This window comes from Bombus flavifrons, chromosome 3 (genome assembly GCF_040668555.2).
Source record: "Bombus flavifrons isolate JBK064 chromosome 3, iyBomFlav1_principal, whole genome shotgun sequence".
Taxonomy (NCBI): domain Eukaryota; kingdom Metazoa; phylum Arthropoda; class Insecta; order Hymenoptera; family Apidae; genus Bombus; species Bombus flavifrons.
Window position 1 is genome coordinate 12942528 of NC_138444.1, and position 19965 is coordinate 12962492.

General features: G+C 34.9%; 4 protein-coding genes and 1 long non-coding RNA gene across 8 annotated transcripts; 3 read left to right on the plus strand and 2 right to left on the minus strand.

Moving 5' to 3' along the window:
- The first annotated feature begins 1396 nt into the window (after positions 1 to 1396).
- Positions 1397 to 3424, plus strand: LOC138190239 (ashwin). Of its 2 annotated transcripts, none has more exons than XM_069132898.1 (4): positions 1397 to 1547; positions 2310 to 2488; positions 2561 to 2741; positions 2966 to 3424. In XM_069132898.1, exons 1-4 carry the CDS (start codon positions 1527 to 1529, stop codon positions 3005 to 3007), a joined length of 423 nt encoding a protein of 140 aa, XP_068988999.1. In that variant the 5' UTR covers positions 1397 to 1526; the 3' UTR covers positions 3008 to 3424. The 2 variants fall into 2 exon arrangements, with proteins under 2 accessions (XP_068988999.1, XP_068988998.1); XM_069132897.1 differs by having other exon boundaries at positions 1532 to 1901.
- Positions 3425 to 3519: 95 nt separating this feature from the next.
- Positions 3520 to 5802, plus strand: CPR4 (cuticular protein 4). Its single transcript, XM_069132899.1, has 2 exons — positions 3520 to 4534; positions 5125 to 5802. The coding sequence occupies exons 1-2, from the start codon at positions 4523 to 4525 to the stop codon at positions 5488 to 5490; spliced, it is 378 nt and encodes a 125-aa protein (XP_068989000.1). The 5' UTR covers positions 3520 to 4522; the 3' UTR covers positions 5491 to 5802.
- On the minus strand, positions 5351 to 8685 carry LOC138190242 (uncharacterized). 3 transcript variants are annotated; one of them, XR_011176241.1, is made up of 5 exons: positions 8669 to 8685; positions 7486 to 8571; positions 7189 to 7394; positions 7032 to 7119; positions 5351 to 5485 (listed from the first exon to the last, which is right to left on the minus strand). It is a non-coding gene; the product is annotated as an uncharacterized LOC138190242 (long non-coding RNA). The 3 variants fall into 3 exon arrangements; XR_011176240.1 differs by lacking the exon at positions 5351 to 5485 and adding an exon at positions 6458 to 6722 and having other exon boundaries at positions 8669 to 8684; XR_011176239.1 differs by lacking the exon at positions 5351 to 5485 and adding an exon at positions 6910 to 6954 and having other exon boundaries at positions 8669 to 8683.
- CPR3 (cuticular protein 3) lies at positions 8453 to 10255 on the plus strand. The gene is made up of 2 exons (XM_069132878.1): positions 8453 to 8579; positions 9202 to 10255. The coding sequence occupies exons 1-2, from the start codon at positions 8568 to 8570 to the stop codon at positions 10162 to 10164; spliced, it is 975 nt and encodes a 324-aa protein (XP_068988979.1). The 5' UTR covers positions 8453 to 8567; the 3' UTR covers positions 10165 to 10255.
- A 7153-nt stretch (positions 10256 to 17408) lies between these two features.
- On the minus strand, positions 17409 to 18647 carry CPR2 (cuticular protein 2). Its single transcript, XM_069132888.1, has 2 exons — positions 18589 to 18647; positions 17409 to 18224 (listed from the first exon to the last, which is right to left on the minus strand). Exons 1-2 carry the CDS (start codon positions 18598 to 18600, stop codon positions 17445 to 17447), a joined length of 792 nt encoding a protein of 263 aa, XP_068988989.1. The 5' UTR covers positions 18601 to 18647; the 3' UTR covers positions 17409 to 17444.
- Between the last annotated feature and the right edge of the window lie 1318 nt (positions 18648 to 19965).

Here is a 19965-nt window from a genome sequence, read left to right on the forward strand (position 1 = left end):
ATTACAATTATTGGAATTTTAATGAATATTATTGTTATTTTTACAATTTTTGCCAGCAATTGATCACTTCTGCCATCAAAACTATTAGTAAATAGTTTTGAAGGATTATTGCGCGAATCATATCATAATACCATTAGATAATGGCGTTCAGATTAGAGAAGCAGGAAGTTACGCCAGAAAGCTCTGGATGATAATACAATTGCAACGTGAGCTACATTAATAAAATCATATTTATATTGATATACATTGTCGATAGAGAAATAAATACATATAACTTTTAATGTTTAATATCGTAAAATTATCGAAAAATCGTTACAATAATATTATAATCATGATTACCGTTCCTTTGTTTAAAAGAACAAAATCAACATTAGTCATAATTTATAAATGGTAATTTTGATTAGGAACGGTCATTAGAATGAAACAAATAAAAAAAGATCAATACGCACAGAGAAACGAAGAGAACATTAAAGTAATTAATTAAAATCATTTTGAATAATAATAGTGAAAGTGTTATGTACCGAAATTTAAAGTAAAAATCTCAGGTTTTGACGATTGGATACAGTTTTAGGAAAAAAATCAAACAAGTAACAAAGGAAATCTTTAAGGACAATTTTGTCGGATTTAGTAACATGCATTATAAAATTTAAAATGTTGCTAATTGAATTCATGCCCTATTAAGGTTGTAATATATACTTGAGGATTTTTTATATGTAAAATTATAGTTCTGAGCATATTCTATTTCAAAGATTATAACTAGTTTAAAAGTTGGATAATAATTGTTCTATCATATGTATAAAATACATCTTCAAAAATGATTTTATTAGGTAACAAAATATCAATTTGTTTATTCATCTGGAAAATCGAATTGTTTTGAATGAAACGTTAAACTGAAAGAACAATGAGAATCATAAGATTTTATTTACTCTAATGCTATTCATGTTTATATGAGAAGTGTAAATGGTTTGTTTTAATGAATGTAAATTATTCGTTACTCATTTTTGTTGTTTATTATTTCGAACTGTTATGATCATGTGTAGATTTTCTTAGTACATAGTTAGGTATTATAAAGAATTATGAATGAAATGAAAAATTTAAATCACATTGAATACAATAATGAAAAATCTAATGATGAAAGGAATAAAGAAAGTTAGTTTTAGAAAAAAACATGACATCAAGCAAGTCTTTTTATCCCTTTACATTGTGCCTTTTAATTTTATGATCTTGTCATTTACAAGAAATATTTCATTTTAAATATGATTAAAAAATTTTGCATTAAAATTTTCAATTTAGAAGTTGATACGTACAAATTAGTTAACGAAATTATGATTTAAAAATTAGTTAAACAGTTATAATGGTAAATTAACTTCATTTAACTAGAAAAAGATATATTTATTATTAAAAAGCTATTAATTTTAAATACGAGGAAAAGGTGTTTTCAATTTATCATGTCGCTGTAGGAAATTCCCGGTTTTTCAATATACGTTGTATAGACATAAATTTCTAAGAAATCAGTGCATTGTATAATGGAGTGCGTCAGCATGGTAGTAAGAATGAGCGTTATTATTTCACGTAATACATAAAATTCTTTTTTAAGATTTATTATAAAATTTATAAACTAGCAAAATGTGTGTATAATTATAAATATTTTGAAATAATCGGTATTATCAGATATTATCTGATATTGTCATACTTATCGAATGATAACTGTTGATAACCAACTCAAACCATTGTTTGAATATAACATTGTGTATGGAAGTTGTCAAATGGTCTCTTGATATTTTATAAAGTAGATTTTATTAGTGCATGAAATATTTAATAAAATGTCGACGTTAGGAATGTATGAATTAACTCATCCTGAATTATTGTCAGAATCAGATCTTAAGGAAATTTTAGAAAATGTAAGCAAACCAGGTTATGTTTACCAACAATTTTTCTTCATTAAATCGTGAAGAATTTATATATCTTTGTGTATTAAACTAATAATTATTTAATTGCAGATATATCTGATAATGTGTGAAAATCTTTCTTATAGATATCCTGTACCGTAATTTAAAATATCATTGTTCTTTTTTTACATTTTGTAATAAAAAGAATTTTTTAGAACTAGTATCTTATCTACTATCAAGATATGAAATTTCCTTGTTTTATATTGCAAGAGATATTGTAATTTTATAAATATAAAATTAAATGTTGTAGGTTTCCATTGGGATAAAAAATTGTTATAGCATTTTTTAAATAGCTATTAATATCAATATTTATATATATTACAATTATTTAAACATCTTTTCGTCCTGCTTTGTTTATAGAGATGTATTGACTTCAGTGACTATAAAAATTTATCCAGATTTGAATTAATAGAATTATATAAACGGGTGGCTTTGCCATTACCTCAAAGACAATCTGAGAGCAATCAAAATTCAGATATAAGACAACATAATGAGGCAATGCACTCTGTTAATGAATCACACAGAAATCCTGTTTCATTGTAAGTAAAAACATTTTGCTCAATATAAAATTATATCTCCTTTAATAAAGTAATTACATTAATTTTTTATAGGAATGGTACAGGTACTAGGAAAACAGATGTAAATGAAACGGCAAAAGAGATTTTTTGTATAAGACCAAAATCCTCTGCAAATGAAGTTAAACAAACATCTAATAAAATACGTTTATATAATTCAAATACCTTTAAAAAATGCAATGGTATTGAGAAACGTAATAATGATGGAAAACATGATGTATGTATGTTTATTAATTATTCCATCACTTGTAGTTAATTTTCATTTATGTATTTATTTGGGTTTGTTAGATTGTTTTTATATAGATGCACGTATCATTACTGATATAACATTAATGCTAATTAAATTGTAAGATTATTTATTACAATATGAATAACGTAAATAATGATTATTTACTAACGAATGCCTAGAACAAATATTTTAATTATTTTCATATATTTTAGGAAGCTCCATCAAAGAAGAGACAAAAGATTACATGGCCATGATACTATATTATATTAAATCTTCATAGTATATAAGAACTATTTTTTTGGAAGTGAATGATTGGGGTTAGATTTATGTTATTAGTTGTTAATAAATCATAATATATAAATTTCTTATAAAAATATCTTGTAAAAATATATAGAAATTATAATACAAGGTAAATTTTCAGCATGTAAATTAAATTTAGTAATCATCCTGATTAAACTATTAATTAATGACGTTGATTAATTAATAAATATATCCTCATGTTATTGTACAAAAATAAGGCTGCTAAAGTGGTTTGAATATTTAAAATATTTATACTTATTGGTACATTATATTGAACATTTTGTATCAGCGACATTTTATACTTCCTTCAATCTTATTTGAATCGTAAAAATTGTAATCACACACACGAATAAAGTAGAGTATTATCGGAATTTGTTATTTAATGACTGTGTGTTTTATTCTGTAAAAGTTTCTACATAATAAATTTTATATGTAAATACATTACATGTTGTAATATAAACACCTATTTTCAATTTCAATTCATTATGCAGTTTAAAATGGCATTTGTATACAATTTGAAATTATTATTATCGGTGAAATTTGTATAAACTTACCATGAATTACGCTTAATCTAGTCATTGATTCCAGGCGCCTATATTTCAAGGGTTAATTAATTCTTTTAATGAATTATTTTATGATATCCTTTGGTTTCCCTTTAGCTTCTAATTATGATCAAAGTGTGAAAAGTTATAATTTCAGAGAACCAGATGCGTACTTTAATGCTTCCAGTATTTAGTCGGATAACCAATGCGAGATACAGGGACGAGGGACACGAAATGTGAGCATTCCAAAGCGGATCATTCCAACTGTTTAGTATTCTTCGCGCCATGTGCTCGCATGACGGAAACGTTACACTTACTGCGACTAAAGCTATACGGAATTACGCAATGGTGAAAGCACAAGAGTTTTAACCTGGAAGAATTATTGTCCAAATTGTTCCTATTTCCCTCTAAATTTTTACATTATGCATTGTGTAATAACCCATTCATCTTTTTCTACTACATCTTCTTTTATGAGAGATACTCTACGCTGTTGTTAATTAATTTCAAAGATAGTAAGCTATTATATTTTGCTATACGAACGTCGAACAGAGTTATTTTCTTTTTACACAATTTTAATGTAATTTGAAGATTATTTCCACATTTATTCTCAAAGGTAGCAGTTTTTAATATAATTTGAATTGATAGAAGAATGATAAAAATTATCGCTAAAATTTTGAAGGGTTCAATGTGCAGCTACTAGAGAACTAAAAATGAGAGCGAAACTTTTGCTACTCTGTCGGAAGCGCGTCACGTACACGCCTTCGAAGCTATTTGCGATGCATCGAGGGCTGCGATGAGCATCGGTTCACGTACATTCACAAATGACAACTCTGTACACCTATAAATACGTTTGTCACTAGAAATCGAACAGTCAGTTTCCTTCTTGACTTTCGTTCAATCGTAGGATTATCCAAAACATTAATCGACATGGCTTTCAAGGTGAGAAGAGGGTAACTTAAAAATTAACGATCTGATTAATTGTTTTGTTAATTCATTCTTGATTACTAATTGGGTTGTTAAGTTATTAATCATCTTTAGATATATAAAGTAATAAAAATATAATATATATAATTTGTATAATTTATTCACATATTAAAAAATGGAGGGTACGTATATGAAAAATTCAGTTGTGTACATATTAATAGAGAAAGAATTAAAACTAGGACGAATAGGGTTCATATATTTAAATTTAAATGAAATTTTCATGTCATGTTTTTATATAGTTTTAAATATAATATAAGTTTAATTTAAATATAATATAATATAAATTAAAATATAGTTTTAAATATAATATAAATATAATAAAAGCTCTTTTGAAAATTACACATTCAGTTTACAAGACAGTGTAATTAAAATAGTTTACACAAAAAGATATTGTTAATCAGATCTCAAAATATTATTATTTATTTTGTATTTTAATTACATTATTTCTAATTTATATTATAATTTACCGTAACTAAATTTTCTATTTCGTTCATATTATTTAATTTCTGATAGAAGAAACTAAATATTTCTCTATTACATTACAGCAAGTGGTTATCGTGCTGGCGGTCGCTATATTTACTACATGCAAGGGAGCTGCAGTTCCTTTACCAGCAGTACCATTAGCTAAACTTGCACCAGTGAATCCAGCATTTAATTACGATCCTCATCCACAATACACTTACGCTTATGACGTACAGGACAGTTTAACAGGAGATTCGAAAACTCAGCAAGAAACTAGAAATGGCGACATAGTCAGTGGTAGCTACAGTTTCATCGAAGCTGATGGCACCAGGAGGATTGTCGAGTACACGGCGGATCCTGTGAATGGATTCAACGCGGTTGTCCACAGAGAACCTGTGGCTGTCATTAAACCTGCCCTGAAAGTCGCTCCAGTGGCTTTTCATCCTTAGACAATTTTAATACTTTATAATTTATACTTATCCTGGTAGAGAAAGAAGGATAGGGTTGACCTAATGGTACATGGAATTTATTAACTTCACGAGGAAGAACTTTAACTTCAATTTATTTTCTCATTTCGTTTTAATAAGCAAAATATAACATTAAATTGGTATCAATATGAAAAGGATTCACTCGTTGCGAAATGAAATGAATTTTATGTCATTTAAGTCATGCATTGCTTAGTGCTCGCTTGTAATACAGAAGAAATTTATATTTGCCGTTTTGTACCGCTTACTATGTAACTAGTCATATTACACTGTACATACTGCAATTATTTTATAATGAAATGTTTATATTAAAAACTTTTTTAAAATATATTGTAATCATTGCTATTCCCATCCTCATAATTATGTTTTTACGTTCTATAATTAGATGCATTTTAATTTAAATAAAAGTTAAAATTTGTGTTTTCTTTTTCTAGATCGTACGATTGCATCGATATCAATCAATAAATTATATTTCCATACGACTATTTAAGTAAATATTTTTGTGTAAAATATTGTAAATTAGGAAATCCTTGTTTTCTGAAATTATAAAATGGGTCTTTTACCAATTTCTTTTATTTGTTGTTTATTACTTAAATCTTTGCGGGCAAGTTAAGCGATCATCAATTCTGAATTAAAATGTTATCAATTTTTGAAGTACTGTAATTTCCTGATGACAGATTGTACAACTATTAGCGTGGGCTCATTTCAGTTGGCAAAGTCTCTACTTTCTCAACTCTAAATTAATTTTTCTCGAAGACGCTTTTATACTTAGAAGCGGGACGGGAAAGTGAAAATCATTTTTTATTCCGAAAATTCTACAAATTCGAACAAGCCTGTGAAATTTAAGAAATTTTTTCGCGATTCGTACCAAAACAGATTTAAAGGCAACAATTTCTTAATAGTCGATATACGATCTTTCGTCGCTGTTTTATGGCACTTTGAATGAAAAATGAAATAGCTCAAAACATATATTTTTGCGACAAAAATCATCCTCACTTTTACCTCTTTTTGCGAGTATAGAGGCATCCACGAGGAAATACAATTTGATGATCAGAAAGTAGAAGTATTACGCTTTAAAGTAAGTCCACGCAGATTGTTTTGCGATCTTTCTTTTCTATGCTGTAGCACTTTGAAGATCGTATTACAGCAGAATAAAGTTATTCTTTCAACCAGAAACGAATGATTCTTTAATTTTCCTGTAAAATATATGTTATAAATAAAAGATATCATATTACAAGTGGACGATATATATATCGAAAATGAATAGAAATTATTGCGATTTATACGTGTGGTACATAATAAATAAGGGATCTAACAATAAAGAACGAATCGACTACAAGCGGCTGTTGTAATCCTTTCACAATGTTTTGTTACGAAAGAAAGTAGCCTCTTTTTACACAGATTTGAGGAAGCATAGGCAAAATTTCCCTGAACATGATAAACGTTCTATCTTTATATTTTACGATAATTATACTATATACGTATCAGAGTTAAAGAAGAATTACCGAAAGCATCTCGTGTATGTCAGCATATATGAATCATCTCTTCCTTCTATTCTTCGATTCGAACGAAAGGTTTCTCCGGCGTCCGATCCTGTAAGAATATGGACATTGAGCAAGGAAAGAAAAGACACAATAAGCGTATACTGATAGAATCCATTACCTTTCGTAATTTCGTCGAATAACCTCGAATGACTTTCTTCGATGTATCAGCATACAAATTATATGGCCGCTCACACTTCGTTTGCACTTAAAATTCGGCGATCGTGTGTCAAATTTAAAACGAATTCGATTGACACATGTTCCGACCACATTAATGTATTGATGTATTGGTGCTAGCTGTTATCATAGCGTTATCGATTCATTTTACTATAGAAAAGAAATCAATCGAATACTTAATTTGAATTAATCGAAGATAAACACGAACAAGGGTCATTTTTAACCTAAATTCTTCACTTACTACCTATTTAGCGCAAACAATATACACCGGCTGCAAAAATTACTTCCATATACGCTTCTTTCCCAATGAAATGTTTCCTTTTTTACTAGGTTATCTTCATTTCGTTCTCACGGTATCAAATTTCTGTAGTCACGTCACAAAGTGCTGCTAAATGATTCGAGATTTAATATACTTGGGTCCAGTTAGTCGGTAAGTAGATGCTACGACAAATACGATGATAGCCGGTACTTTTTGCCATTGCATATGTTAAGAATTCCTTTTTAATTTAAAATTCTACCAAAGATCGAATCAGAACGGACAGTTAGCATTCTTTCGACGCAAGTATTATCGTTGGAATCAGAACACGGTAAAAATGACCAACTCGTCGTTCTTCATAGAAATCTTCTAAATTTCGAACAGTATATTTTCAGGAATCTCGATGATCTTTGTAAAATATACGGTTAAAGGTTTCCCTTTCCCTTTCAATCAACACATTTTCCACGTTCGTTTCGATTTCACTGATACAAGTCTCATACTTTACTCGTCTAGCGTTAAGAAACCCTTTTTTCTCTCGCGTGCAGGCTTGGCTAAAGGTGTCGCAGGCGCGACGTAAATGCTAATCGATAACGATCGCGCAATATCGTAAACTTTTGGAAATGCGTGCACCTTTCGTCAAGAGGGTTACAGCGGAGTTCACGGTTTACGTTCGCGGTTTCGTCGCACGACCTCGAAGTGGCTCTGTATCTTCGACATATTGGCATACAGGTCGCGTGTATACGCCGCGACGATATGAAGAAACATAAGCGCGCATACTCATCGACTCGTAGTTGTACGTATGGACATCGCAACATTTATGAGGAGGTCATCGGATGGTAAAAGAAACAGAGTAATAGGCAGCCCGAATAAAAGAAGGAGAGATTCAAGTGGGGGCGGTGTGTATGCGTGTGTAAGACGGGTGTGCACGATTCGTGTTTGGGTGCAAGGAATAGCTCGGGTTATTGTTGGCGGATGACACGAAAACACCGACAGTCATCACGCGTATAAAAGTACGACGAATCTTACCCTGAGGCATCAGTCTCCTGGCGATCCTCTTGCAAACAAACATGGCTGGAAAGGTAAGGAGGTACACTAATCGCGACGATTAGTCCTGACTAGTCTTATCGATCAAATAATATCGCTTAGAGTCACGTAGAGTAACGCTTACCAATTTTTAACTGGTCCATGATAGATGCTATCGTTCCTCTTCTCTTATTATACATTTACATTATTATACATCGAATGTCGTCGCCTGAAGTCGTGAGTAATATTGTCCGATCGGTCTCTAAATAGATTTATTATGCCTCCTCCTCTATTTAACGTTTACATCCCTAGGTTTAGAATACGTTGCTCTGCTTCTTTTGCTTCCACTTTGTTGATCGTCCAAGTTTCCAGTGTCAGCCATGTCCTTCTGGGAAAGATAGTCTGACGTTTCCTCAACAAGATAACGAAGTGCACGTTCAGCATGGGTCGAATGACGTATTATTGATAATGGTGTGCGTCTTACGGTTCTACAGTGACAAACTGTTTATGTTCCGAATCATTGCTCTTCGATCAGAGGAATTTAATCGATATGTTGATAATAGCTCGCACACCGTTATTAATGTTTTTTATGTCATCGAAAAAAATACGATATATCTAATATTAATACGATAATTAGAATATCTAATGTGATACTAACGTTTCTCTCCAAAATTCTAGCTCATCGTATTCTTAAGCGTGGCGGTTCTCTCCAAAGGGGCGGTGATCCCAGCGGTCCCAGCGGTGCCGGCACCCGTAGTGGCAGCGAAGCTCGAGGAACTAGACGCAGCGCCTCAATATAGTTTCGCGTACGACGTTCAAGATGCGGTGACCGGGGATTCCAAGGCCCAATACGAAACCAGAAACGGCGACTTGGTGCAGGGTAGCTACAGTTTGATCGAGGCAGACGGTACTCGACGCATCGTCGAGTATACGGCGGATCCGATAAACGGTTTTAACGCGGTGGTCAGCCGGGAACCAGCGACGGCTGTGGCCGCCATTGCCGCTCCACTGGTGCCGTATGCACCTTCCATCGCACCTTCCGCGGCAGTTGCACCTGTTTTGCCCGCAGCACCTGCACCAGCGCCAGCGATTCCATCCAGCGGTCCGGATTCCGATGTCGAGGTCGTCGAGGCTAGGTCCGGTCCCTTAGTCACAGTCGGTGCAACCTCTCGCGATGAACAACTTCGACAACAACAGGAACAGCAGCTGCAACAGTTGAAAGAACTCGAAAGACAGCAACAGCAACAGCAACAGCAACAGTTGCAACAGTTGCAACAGCTTCAACAGCAATCCAGACTGCAACTGCAACAGCAGATCCAACAACGTCAACAGCAAAGGATACAGAAGGAACAGGGAAGCGAGCAAGAACAGGAACAGCAACAGCAACATCCACAGCAAAGACAACAACCCCAGCAACAACAATCACAAGGAGCACCCGTGAAAGCTCTTGCTACACCAGTACAGTTGGCAGCACAAGCTCCTCAACCTGGTAGATTGGTCAGCCTGCCTGCGTCCAGAACTGTTACCAGCTACGCGACTTATCCTAATGCTTACGCATATACAGCCGCCTACTCGTCGCCATTAGCTTATGCCGCTCCTATCGGTGGTCTCACCTATGCTCCCGCCACTGCGCTCCTGTAAAGATTTTTCTTTTTTAATATTGTTTTGTTATTAAATCCCGCCTAATTGAACAAATCAACGAGTTAAAATAAATGCGTGTTTACAACGAATTAGACGAAATTGTCTGATTTGTGAGTTATTTAGATTCCTGAAGTCCTTGCGTTTGTACGTGATACACAAGCACATATTACATTTGATATGGTTTCACGTATGTGACTTTATCGACATATAAATTATACTATAAAAGTTGGTAGGTAAAATACCATATACTATACTCACTATATCGAGTATACGAAGAATACAATTTTAGAAAAATTAGAAACTAAAATAGTTGAGAATGGAATACTCTGGAAAAAATTTGTTGGAAATTAAAATAGTATTTTTTGTTGTAACGAGCACACCTCGGATTTATCGCATTCCATCAAGAAGCTACTAAGGAACAAGTTCTTCGTTTGCACACTTCGCGAATCAGCAATTCCGAGGGAGCACAAATTTACGATCTGTCGTAAGAAGTAAGTCTCTGCTATTGAGTCATTTGCAATTTCTCTCGTTAACAAGGCGCCAGAAATCAAAAACATCGTGAGTATTCATTCGATCGAACCTGCAAACCATTCATTCACAATAGGATCATACGTCTTCTTCGATAGCTCCACGGAATATTAACATCGTGGCTATTTTATGTAAAATGATAACGTTGTCCAGTACACGTGGAAATATTTTTATTCCGTGCAGCGTGGCGTCTCGTGGCGCGATCGTTGCACCGTGAGCAAAACGGGAAGATTTATTATTCAACAGGGTCTGGTTTTCTTTGTGGATTGCGTGGAGAAGCTCGTGACGGGGCCAGTGTCCTCGTAATCTCCGTAGCCCTGGTCACAATCGATTACGTCGCCACGACCTACTTGACCGTGTGCGGGCGTAATAAGTAAAAGCGTCGCGAATAACGTCGATCAATGTCACAGGCGTACTTGCGCGAATCGATCACTCGTCACGTTCATCCGCGCGAATCGATCACTCGTCACGTTCATCCGCGCGAACTTCGATTCATCGGGCTCGTTCACCGTATCGTTCATCGTATTGTGTCTTTTACGCAAGAAAACCTCTACATTTGTATATAGGGTGGCCCACACTTTTCTTTTCCGAAGTTCAAACTTCGCCAGTATGCTTTAGAAAAATATAGAAAATGTCCAAAGTATAGCAATGATCGTAATATCTACTAGGTGGGCCAAATTTCCATTTAGTTGTACTAGTAAAGATATAAACATGTATAAACATTCACAGCTCGTCTAGAATATAAAACTACATTGTTGCGTATATATGTATACGAAATTTCATGAAATCAGTCAATCAGTCGCGCACAGATTTGTGACGCTTCTTGAAGCAGTTAAGATATCGGTAAATGATAATCTCGCTAGGAAATTTAAAAAGTTGCTGTCTTCTTATTTAAATTCTTGACGACATCACCGCTATAGCTGTTATTTATCTCTTGTTTTTTTATCGTTGCAGATACGATCGTTCGTGTCGATCTAATATATCGATAGATCTTTAAATTTTCTGTCAAGTCGACGAAACAAACGTATGTACATAAAAAGCGAACAAGAGTTACGAAAAATAGGTTACCTGGAGAAAGGAAGTAGAGAAATCCAAAATGAGGGACACCCTGTATATGTTCACTTGTACGATGGTGTACGACCTTCAACTACGTGACACGTAACAGGCTAGACGAATTGTGTTATGTCTCGTTGCATTGCATTTTTATGGTATGTGGTCTAGACGATTTATTTGCAGGCTTTATTTTTGAGGTTATTTCAACATGGATAAATGATATTTTGTAGCTTGTCAACTGATTTATGAATGGTTGAGAATGCCGAGAAGATTTGTTTCAGATGTAATATGATAATGCTAATATAATGATAATGCCGAGTTTGAAGTAGTAACGAGACTTTGATGGAAAGAAAATTGGAGGTTATGTAACGGGTAATTAAGTATGCTTGTCAGATATAGCTATATATATTTCTTGCTTGTTTCAAATTCGCAAGATTATTTCCTCTATATATATATATGTTAAGATATTAGTTTGACTAGCTATTTAAATTATAAATAAACATTAATGTATCTAAATTAACAATTATATCGTTGATCTATATGGATATATTATAGATTTTGCTAATTTAATATGTATAGAGAATATGAATAAGTAAGTGGAATGCATGTAGAGTAATGCATCTCTGCAAGTAGTATCGTCGTGTATATGTCAGACGCGTGCGGTATACAATATGTTTGAATCGATGTATCATACATATATGTATTTATTACCAAATTTGTGTATTAGAAACTCTGTATCTGTGAAATATGATGAAAATGTCATAAATTACCTAAACTTGTTATAATAGTCAAAAACTGTAATTGTATTAAACGCATGATAGCCTGACAAAATAATGACTAATACTACTGCAGCTACGTCTAGTCATACGTATTGAATTATTCGTATTAATACTTGTAGGAGAAAGGAAATTTTATTTCTGCTTGTAACAATATATCATTAAATTTGACGTATGATCTGTAGCGTGAAAATAAGATTATTATATGAATAGATACAATTATTAAAAAGAGATTATCGTATAAGTTCCAATTACATATTTGCAGAAAAAAGAAATAATAAAAACGACGAAGACAATTGGAAAATTCATAAAAATAGCAGATACATGGCTTTCGTATATGAATGATAAAACTTTACAATTTCAACATCCAACTGTTAGTGACAATTTTAATTATCTGTAAAAAGCGATGGTTATTGGATATTTACACCCAATTAACGTGTACCCATGAACGTTTCAGATCTCATTAAAATTCTTATGTAATATTACGTAATATCCATATAATACGTTTTCACTTTAAAATTGTATCACTTTCCTGAAATAACGAGTCTCGATTGTGTTCTCGTACAAGGCAACGATCATTTTGACTGACTTGGTCTTAATGATAACGTAACAGGTTAAGAACGCATGAAATGAAAGGTAAATAAGGAGGCTCTAGATTCGAGAAAAAAAGAAAGTGTTTTTTATTCGCAGGTGCGTAATATCTATAGTAGACACCTGTATCTTAAAATGAGCTAATTACCGAATGCAGATATATGTTTCGAATGATTTATTTCCTATTATTGTTGTTTTTGGAAAAATTTAATTTTCCTTCTGTTTTAGTACAATTTAAGGTAATATAAATCACGTAAAATGTATATAATTTATACATTAATATTATATTTTTGATTTTTCGATCTACTTAATCATTTTTAATCTAAATCAATTAATAAGTATTGAAAGCCTCGAATTAACTAAAACATTATTGACAATCATAATAAGTGATCGTACGAATAAATTTACGAGCTTTGAAACTACAGTAATTTATTACGTAGCATAATATGTAAGAGAAAACACGCACCTGTTAAACTCTACATTTATCATGTAAACAGTTAACTTACTATACCTATGCTAAAACCATACATTTAACCAGTAATATCAAATGTTATTTATCACCAGGTATCGATCGTACTTAAAGAAATAAATTATTATTCCCGACGATATTATTGGAATGACGGTTGTCGAAAAATAAAATTACGAAGTACTGGCAAGAATCAAAATGATAAAACAACAAAGAATGAGATCGTAAAGTATTGTGGAAACAGGTATATAAAACGAGAACAGAGATGGAAAAATAAAAATCATAAAATACGGCCCAAGGATAAAATCATCCAATATTAATAAACAATAAATTTATAAAAATGAGCCGAGGATAAAATCGGTCGATGTTTACGAATAATAAAGTGAAATATAGGCGAAAGATAAAGTGGTCCGGTATTGATGAATAAAATTGTGATACACGAACGAAGGCTAAAACGATGAAAAGTTAATGGAAAACAACAGTTCATGTAAAATATTACCAAAGAATGGAACGTGATAAAAATGAGAAAATCATGAGGATCAGAGATAATGAGAGCAGACAGCCCTTGGCCGAGTACAATAGGGCTCAGGCAGTCTCGATCGTGTCGAATCGGTTACATACCTGTTCGTACTGTCCAACTTTCACCGAATAAGCCAGGGCTGCAGCCGCGGCCGTCAAAGTACCGCGCCCAATGTCACGACGTGGTCCCTCGTAATCGCGCCCCGTATTACGTGTCTTGCTACACAAGAAACCGGTTCACTTTTGCCGGACCGGTTACTGAAAGAATTCGACCAAATGGACAATGGATCGCCCGCGGGCGAAACCCGAATCCGTATCCTTTTATCGATTTTTCAATTAAACCGTGAAATTACGTTATTAATATTTCTTATTTCATATTCATTCATAATATCGTATTTGAAGATTCTGCCTCGTAATATCCAGAGTGGTCCGTGCGAGTATTTGGACATTTGTAGAAACTTTTCACGAATGTAATATTGTACGAAACATATTGTAACATTTTGAAGTTTCACCAACACTAGGAATTAGATTATCACGATGACGTATTGATATTGTTTCAAGCAAATCGACCGAAGAGAACTTCTCACTGCAACTGGGGATCCTCGATGACTGAATGAACGCGTAATTCCGTTTGTGAGAATCGTTTGATGCTGCTGCGAGTTTCGCAATGAAAGATGTGGCCTGTCGTTTGAGCGAAATTTAAGCGCTTAATTTGCGAAAGTTCAAGGATAACATTAAGGTTCCGCGAGAGCGATATATAATAAGATCACCGGTTCCTCGGTGGTTTTTATTCCCGTGAACGTTTGACGATCAAGGTTCGGTAATGAATAATGCAGGACTAAAGAAGCTGACAGTTACGTTATAATCGTTTGAACGGAGAAGGATATTATGAAGTTTAAACCGAGTTTTATTAATTATCGCTCCTTAACACTCCAATCTATTCTGAATATTAATTTACTATTTCTAAAACAGAAGCTAAAAAATGCAACTAAATGAATTGCGACCGTGAGGAGGTACGGTTGAAAATTTTTCTGAAAATATTTTTAAATAATCAAAAATTACCATTACGATCAAATCAACATCGCAATTAAGATCGAAATTCCCAACGAATTTTTACTACGAATAACAAATCTCTACAAATAATTCTATGTATATTTATGCTTTTCTCGAATCCGAATTCTACCGAATTCAGGGATTGTTTCAGCGCAATTCTTTCGATAGATTTATTCGTAGATAGATTTGTTTTGTAAAACGAATGTGAAAGCACGCGGTCCCGATACCTCATTGCGAGCAATCAATCGCCGATTGATAATCGAGTCACGTAAACAGTAGAAGCAACTGCATGTGCTATCGTGACTGGGATATGCCTTTCTTCTATGGATTAAAAGGTTACAAGGCGTTTCTGCGGGTACGACAATGAAAAATGGATGCGACTATTACAAAAACCTGTGTCTCGTCGTTCTAATGTATTTTTCATTATTACGCAATAATTTAACCATTAGAAGCAATTAAACTACGTAATCGGTATCTCATTTAGTCAGCCGTAAGCATAAATCGTCATATAGAACTATAATCACGTAACGCTTTCAATTGCGAAACGATTTGTTACAGTCCATACTAACAAGCAAATTAAACATTTGCTTTATGAGTTACCGATAGCGTGACAATATTATTTTTTCGTAGAACTCGTAGGGTTCCCCAGAACTCTGACGTAACGTTATGACGAAGCAAATTAATGAAAAACATTTTATTAATTATTTCTTACATTACTTCTCAAGTATATATATATATTGATACTCAGAAAAATTTTGTTAATTTTAAATATCTATAGAACAGTTGCGGTTTTCTCTTTCTCCATTCTCAAATAATTTTTCCCTTTTCATTGTATACCTATAACCAGCGTAGAATGTTTTCGAAAGGTTCGAGAACTCATTCGTCGCGCGTTCATCGCCGAAAAACTTTATCATTCTGGTTCACTTTTTATTACGCAATCATTTAAATCGAGGCCGGGAATTCAGACGCCTTTCTCCCTGGTAATGGATTCGTTTCGTGTGATCCAGATGAATTTCGTATATGTACACGAACTATCGATGTTTCGTTATCGCGTAATTCTTCCAAGAAATAATTCAAAATTTACTTCTTCTTCCGAACTTCGCAATTTCGCATTAATATTTCACGCTGTTCCCCAAAAATTAATGCAGCAGACTTTTATATTGTTTGAAAGATTAAGAGATCAACGCTCTGCTCTGCTACGGTGAAAGATCAAGAAGGAGGAACTATGAAAGCAGTTGTCAAAATAGAACACGTGTCGTGGCTTCAGCTAGTTTTCTCCGAACCAGTTTTCGCCACACCAGGATGGGCGTGGATCCTTCGCGAACGAGATCTGCAGAGCAAAAGTAGACAGTGCGTAGAAATTTGACGGTATTACGCGGTTTGTCTGACGTTCGCGAAACAGCACGAAAGTAGAGAAAGTGGGTCAGTCCTGGCGACCACCAGAAATAGCTCGATGATCGAGCAACGCGAAATTGAAACGCTACCCTGTACTCAAGGTTACGCGATCGCGTTACTCTTCATTCCATGGAGCACGCGTCTACTACTCTTCCATACAGAATAAACAGGATTCTACCGAAGGATACTAATCTAACTCTTTCTTGGTATCCTCATCGTTGCGTTACTCCATGTCGATGATGAAGCGTAGTTACTAAAATATATACGTATGGATATACATACACATATGTAAATACGTGTGTTAAATTATTAATTATCAAATTTCTAGTTGTTAAACGTCTAGTGACTCGGATTAGAGAAATCATAGATATCTTCAATTATACGAGTCATTTGTCTTCCGACAGGCGGAAGTTCGAACAAACGGAATGCTACTGTAACGCGAAGTAAGTTGAGTAATAGGATATTCGACAAAACACAACAGAGGACCAGATGAAAGAAGAAGATGAAAGAATTAGAAAGTTCTAAAATATAACGAATTACGCGACGATATTACTCTACGTAACAATGAACAACGTTATAACACTACCGTATATTATACTATACTATACTACACTAACCATATACTGTAATTTTGTCAGACTAAAGTATATCGAGTAATACACATTAACCGAAATAGTAAAGTAATTAATAAATAATACAGGACGCAAGAAGAGAATGTAAATCTAGATAAATATAGGAAAGAAGGGGGCAGCGAAAAGAGGAAGGTGAGACAGAAATGCAAAAGACCAGAATACACTTGTAACGAGTTTAATCGGTCACAAACAAATCTGCTAAAAAAATAAATAAAAAAGGTTCAGCCTGAGTCGACAAGTTATCGTGGGCAAGACGCGACATGACGTTTAGAGGTAGTGGGACGCGTAGGTGAGGGCGGGTGCGGCTGCGATCTTGGCGAAGGGTGCTGGGTGCGCGGCGTATGCGAAGGGTGCTGGGTGCGCAGAGTACGCGATGTGTGCTGGTTGCGCGGAGTATGCGATGGGGGCGGCGTGTGCGACGGCGACTGGAGCGGCATGAGCAACGGCCACTGGAGCGGCGACTTTGGCAACTGGGGCGGCGTAGGCGAGAGGAGCATGAGCGACTGGAGCAGATGCAGCGTAGGTCAAGGGAGCAGCGTGTGCGACTGCTACTGGAGCAGCGTGTGCGACTGCTACTGGAGCAGCGGGTGCGACGGCTACTGGAGCAGCATGAGCTACTGGAGCTGCGGCGACGGCTTTGACGGCGACTGCAGCGGCTTCTTTGCGGACTACAGCGTTGAATCCGTTGACTGGATCGGCGGTGTAGTCGACGGTGCGTTTGGTTCCGTCAGCTTCGATCAAGGAGTAGCTACCCTGGACAACGTCTCCGTCGCGGGTTTCCTGTTGGCTCTTGGCGTCACCGGTCAGGCTGTCGTGCACGTCGTAGGCGTAGCTGTATTGAGGGTGGGGGTCGAAGTCGGCGTCGACGGTCTTGGCTACCACGGCCTTAGCCACGGGGGCGGCTACCACCGCCTTGGCTACAGGCGCAGCCGCATAAGCCAGAGGTGCGGAGTATGCCAGAGGCGCAGCTGGCGCGTAGGTCAGAGGTGCTGCCTCTCGCAGGATTCCAGCGTTAGCGGCGGCCACAAAGGCGGCGAAGACGATGAACTGCAAGAACAAATATGACGATTAGATTGGAGATTTATGGCAGTAGATGTTTGTGGATGGCTTTTGGCTAAACAGATGGATAGTGATATTAATTGATATTTGAAGAGCAAATATAAGGATTAAAGAAGATTTACTTCTTCTAGTACAAGTTTGTAATTCTGATATGACAGAGATCTTTCGAAGTAGATGTTTGTAATTGGTTCCTTGTTGAAAGGATATTTGATATTTGGATTAAGTTTGAGCAAATGCGATGATTAGATTGATTTCGTTATTAGTAGCAATAGTTTGTAGTTGACCGATATTGTGGTATGTCGTGTGAGTTATACTTATAACTCATATAGGGATATGTCGATCTTTTACAAACCTTGAAGGCCATTGTTGAGAAGATTTGGTTGGTTTGGATCGACTGAGCGACTGATGATGCCAAACGTTATTTCGGACTGCTTTATATACCTACCAACGATCGGCTCGCTACCATTATACTCCCCACCAAATTGTTCAGGTTTTGCCGGACTTTCAAAGTTTGGTAGCAGATCGCATCAGACTTACCGCACTTGAACTTGGCCAGTACATGGGCGGAGCGCGAGTAAGGCACCATATGTTCACCCTCGATCATATTCTTTTTCATCTTGTTGTACATCGACTAGAAGTGAAAGAGCATTGGTATACCGGTTGCCAATGACCGATATCACCGGCAATGAAACTAACTTGTTCCACGATCAAATTTGTGTATCTCATGTAGCTTCTTAATATATTTGTTTTACAAATGCTCTCTTGCATATTGTTTTACAAATTTTGCTTGCTTCATAGAGATACTGAATTAATGTTGGCAAACATTCGTAATAATTTTTTGTTTTCATTTTGCGACGATTTTTCTGAAAGAAAAAGATCTCTTTACGCGTTATGTAATATCGTAAGTGGCCTTTGCAGTGAATAATCGGGGTCAGCTTTCCCGAATATCGTTGCGATACATTTTAAATTTATCGTGAAATATTTAACGTAACATTTAATTACTTAATTTAACATTTTAACTAGTTTCATTTCCATATGCGGTCGATAATTTAATTTGAAAACCAATTGAAAGATAACATGAATTAAAATTCCTTTTTTAAATATATTTCATTCGATCCTCGATCCATTTTGTTCTTTCTCTATCGTATATATAACTTTTTCTACTATATTAATTTTTAATTACATTAAAATTCTACGATGCAATTTCAGCTGCGTGCAACTAACGTGACTTATATTTCGACATTTATTTCGCATTCTTGTATATTCTCTTGTTTCCTCCGTTTTGTAACCGGCTGTGCGAAATTCCGCCTTTAGGAGACCTTGCCTGGTTCAACGATCTCTTTCAGAACATTTTTTGAATATAAATTAGGAGGAATACGCGAACAATCAGGCCAACATTACCCGGTAACTCGACAATTTAATCAACGTCTCTGTTTCGATTTCTAGTTAGAGACGCAACTTGGTGCATTATCGTGTGAAAGAATTCCACGTGTCATAAAGCCATCCGTAGAAGCAAGCAGCTAATTCTACTCCGCCTTCTTCCACCTACTTATTCAAGCTTCGAAACTTCTACGGAGACTCAAATCGCACTACTTAATCATTCCAATCTAAATACCATTTCAATTCCTTTTTAGACTTTCAGATTTTTGTACATTTATTAAAAATATAAGGATGCAAGAATGCACAGAATGCATCATGCAAAAATGTATAAAATATTCAAAGTAAATTA